We start from the raw sequence: 4,109 nt of genomic DNA, 5'->3' as shown, positions 1-4,109 counted from the left end.
TTTAAAAAGCGGTGGAGGTCTGCAGAAAGCAATGCTGCTCTTGGCTGTGGAAAAGCCTACGCTCTGACCCTGCACAGCACCGACGTCAACGAGACCACAGACACAGAGAAGAAGGCACTGGGAATGGACTAATTGTGACGTATGAGTCGCACAGCCCCAGGAAAGCTGCAGCTGGCATCTGCAACGCCTCCCTACTGCTGACGTCGCGTGAGGGGAACAGGGACAACATGGAAGGCGCACGGATTGCGGGAACGCGACTAAGTGGCATATTGTACTTCCCAAGATGTGGCACCGTTGTGCCCAAGCTGCAGCTACATGCCGTAACAGGATCATCAGCACGGTACAACAACTGTGGGTGAGCAAAGACACACAATGCCTGGTGGCAGAAAGAAAGGAAACAGGGCACTCAAAGCAACTGTCCAGGTGAAGCTTACGTGGAATGCCTTGATGTCAATTGCAGCCAGTAAAAAAGCACGGCCTGAATATATCATGCGACGCGCAGGGCACCAGTCCTGCTTGCGAATCACCAGCGGATGTGAACGGCTGTTGTCGGCTACGCATGCATCTTTGTGCTGTCTCAAGCTAAGAGCTTTTATATGCAAACAAAAATAGACTGGAATAAAGTACAGTTCCGTCTTTAATGTTTTCACTCACCACGGAACATAAATTCAGCTGCAGTGTTTAGGTCATGTACAGCAGCGCCTGCGGGTTGCGAGCGGGACTGTCTTGGGTGAGGACAGACGGACAGGCACAGTGCGTCTGTCGGGCTGATTCTTTCCCTTTTTCGCTATTGTTTTTAATTTGATTGCGCTGCACTGTAGTTTGAAATGGAGAGCCGCAAACGCCCCTTTCGCCCTCGAGCCGCGAGATGGACTTGGGTCCTTCTCTCTCTTCTAATTCTCGCATGGGGCGCCGATGTGTCGATTTCTACTCCATTAAGTAAGCAACCATTATATTTTAGCTTCGGAGAACAGATTTGCACGGAGATTTTTCATGAGTGCCTTGATAGCGCGTGTGCTGGGCCCTGCTGCGATTGTGAGACGGGAGATATATTCGGGGTCTTTGGGGTGACCCGTCGACTGTTCCACAATTTTTGAGTTCGGTTTTACATTAGCGAAATAAAAAACAGATAGCGTAACCCTTAGGCCAAACAGCACTTCTGCAGGACTGCTGGTGTTGCCTGGATGTCTGCTGTTGAATTCCAGTGTTATACGCATAGGGGCCCAACACATGCATGATGGCCTTTTATTTCCCTCGTGAATTGCGCTGCAGACCGTGAGGCTGAGTCAGCTTTGCTCGCCCGCGTTGAAGCGAAACATTCTACGTTCCCGACCTACGTCCATGGGATGTCCAAGGCGGGCAACCCCGTTATCTACAAGCCAAGCCTAAGTGGGCTGCGAGATTTCCGCAGGTTGTTTGTTTTACAGACCGACTCGTACTTAATTGACACGTGGCTGGAGGTGAGAACTGCTCACCGACTGAACGTGCTAGTCGGTGCTACCTGCAGATGCCATCTCGGATCGCTGTTTAGTGTACTGGTTGTGGACAGTTGTGTACATTAATATTGGACTCGATGGAATGGGTTGGGTTTTTGCTCGCTGGGTTGGTGCTTCCACGCAGGAGACAAAGGCGAGTGCTTTCACGTTGGTTCTGGACTTCGGCATGCTTACGAGACGACTGAGAGCACCAACGCTGGATATGTGGGAGTCACTGAGGAGCGTCGTGGACCCGCTACCTGCGGAGGCGCGATCGTCCATTGAGCAAATGGTTCACCGAGTGTTCGCACGGTGCGAGGCGGTTGTAGTTGTGAATGCAACCACCTTCTTGAAGCTTTTGAAGCCTGTTATATCTCTGATGGTTCCGGTCAGCAGTGATAAGTTATTTGTCTCCACAGACTACTCGGCGCTGTTCAAAGTAGTGTCTGCCCCGCAGGTTCCCAGACCGTACAACCCCTCTTCCCCCGATGTGCTCAGCAGCAGTGCTCACACAACGCAGCTGTACACGTTGCTGAATGCCCGAGCCCAGGAGGTTCTAGGGCGGCCCTTGCAAATTGATATTCCCGCTGCAATGGCTCCGCCTCCGAAAAAGGTGCAAACAGATAAGGAGCAGCCTCCTGTGGTTCCTTCGCCCAAGCCGACACCGGCACCAGAGGAAAGGACTGTAGCAGAAGCCTTAGAAGTGGACCAAGAGGACCTGTTTGATGATATTGACTAGTGACTTAATGGGTTTCAGATCTGAGCTGGCCCGAGGCGCACATGGAAATCAAGAACAGCTTAATCAAAAATGCTGCAATGATTTGCATGGGACTCAGCGTGCAGACTGCCCAACCTCTGTGTCATATCAATGGCCAGGATTGGCACAGGGAAAGCAGTTCTACTGAGGGCGCCTCCCAGTATCTGAAGCCCTTATGCGCGGCGAAGGTTCGCTCACAGCTAAAAAGCTTACGCACGCGCTGCGCACTGGACAAAGAGGAGCGCACGCACATCAATTAGTGGCCTGTTCACGCGCACATGGGTTGCAGAGGTGGACATGGCAAGGGTTCGTGACACACATCCACAGGCTGTTCATGCCACTTAACCTGCCAGTAACAGTGCGGGGAATGGCTTTTGTTTCTTCTGGCGGCAGCGACACGTACGACCGTGATATATTTTTTAGAGGGAATGCCACTCCTTTATCGAGTCAAGAATGTGCTCTGGATTCACCTCCGAGTAAAGGCGGTGCATTATAACTTGTTGCTCCACAGCAGACCTGCAGCTTTAGATTCGATTTCTTGGGGATACTGGGTGGATAGGCGAAGTTGTCGATGCAGCATGGGGAGTGTAGGTAGGGAGGTAGTGGCGTAGAGCAGCGAGCACACCATAGCATGTAACACCGAAAAACACTTGCTTTTAGAAAGCTTTCGCGTCACCCAGACAACAGGTCGGGGATACAGCATAGACCTAAGCGATGCGGACGTGTTGGTAGTTGTTATGGCGGCGACGTTAGCTTTAGTACGCCGTCGTTGTTAGGAGGAAGCTTCAGAGACATGAAGAACTAGCTTGTGGAGTTCCCTGTTTGCAGAATAGAATGGCTTGTGCCGCCAAGCTACTCGAGCGTAGCAGTTGCGGCTACTTGGGTTTCGCAGGATGATGAGCTAATATGTACTGATCGCACTACCACTGCAGCGGTGCCAGCATAACGGGCAGATATCTGTAGATCTATAAGTAGCACTTTACACAAAGACACGCTGCGGTACATATGTTCCCTCCTTCGAGCATGTGGAGGCATGCAAACGATCTCTAGCCCATTAGGCTGGAGCGTAGCTGCAGTTCCACGGTTGAAGAGCAACGTAGAAGGTTAGTTCGGCAAGCTTGCTTATTAAATGCTTTTCCACTGATTAAGCCCAAAAAGTTCCACTGGATTATCTAAGCGGCTGTGCAAATTGGTCTTGGCCAATTTGACCACACTGCAGAGAGAACTGCTTATGCAGACAGAACAAACAAATAGTCAATCAAACAACAAGATAAACCCCAGAGTCCTCCTTGTTCACTGGTCAAAGAGATAGAAGGTATATCACTCACGATGAACCAGTGATCAGCCGGCATTTCTTGCTCCTAGCGTGACCTGTGTGACTCTCATTCCTTCACTGTTGCTCATTGTGCCGAATAAAAGTAGCATGTAGAGTGTGTTCGAAATCATGCGTGCATTGGTGTTGACTGTATTCATGACGTCTGGAGGCAAAAGGAGATGGGTTTATATTGGGGGTAGCTTGCTGGATGGGTGTGCGTAGGCCAACTGGGGTTTGTCGGATCAGCATGCTTCTTGCCACAATACGCTTCCTGCGAACTGTTTCCACTCGGACTGCATTGAATTACTTTTTGCATAATAAATCTCTCCTGATACACGCAAATGGACATGATGAGATTGTCAACCTAAGCTGCGCAAGTGCGACACTCTCTACAGGACACCAGGCTGTACAGGGCAGCGAGTAGCGCGTTCCACGGTTGTTGGTCTATGCATTGTCATCCTGGCTAAGAAGAAAGGGTTTATTTAAGAACAGACGTAGCTCCGCTGAGCCATCGTGTAGCGGCACCGAACTTGATTAGAATGTCGAGACAGAACTAGAGCCA

At 50.6% G+C, this 4,109-nt stretch overlaps 1 protein-coding gene across 1 annotated transcript; it reads left to right on the top strand.

The window, feature by feature from the left end:
* Window positions 1-1,237: 1,237 nt before the first annotated feature.
* ENH_00040830 (hypothetical protein, conserved) lies at window positions 1,238-2,214 on the top strand (the record flags this gene model as incomplete). Its single annotated transcript, XM_013579867.1, is given in 3 exon segments — window positions 1,238-1,276; window positions 1,281-1,460; window positions 1,621-2,214. Coding segments are annotated over 3 exon segments (813 nt in total).
* Window positions 2,215-4,109: the final 1,895 nt, after the last annotated feature.

This window comes from Eimeria necatrix, genomic scaffold (assembly GCF_000499385.1).
Source record: "Eimeria necatrix Houghton genomic scaffold, Enh_scaff2, whole genome shotgun sequence".
NCBI lineage: Eukaryota > Apicomplexa > Conoidasida > Eucoccidiorida > Eimeriidae > Eimeria > Eimeria necatrix.
This window is presented reverse-complemented; position numbering and strand designations above follow the sequence as displayed.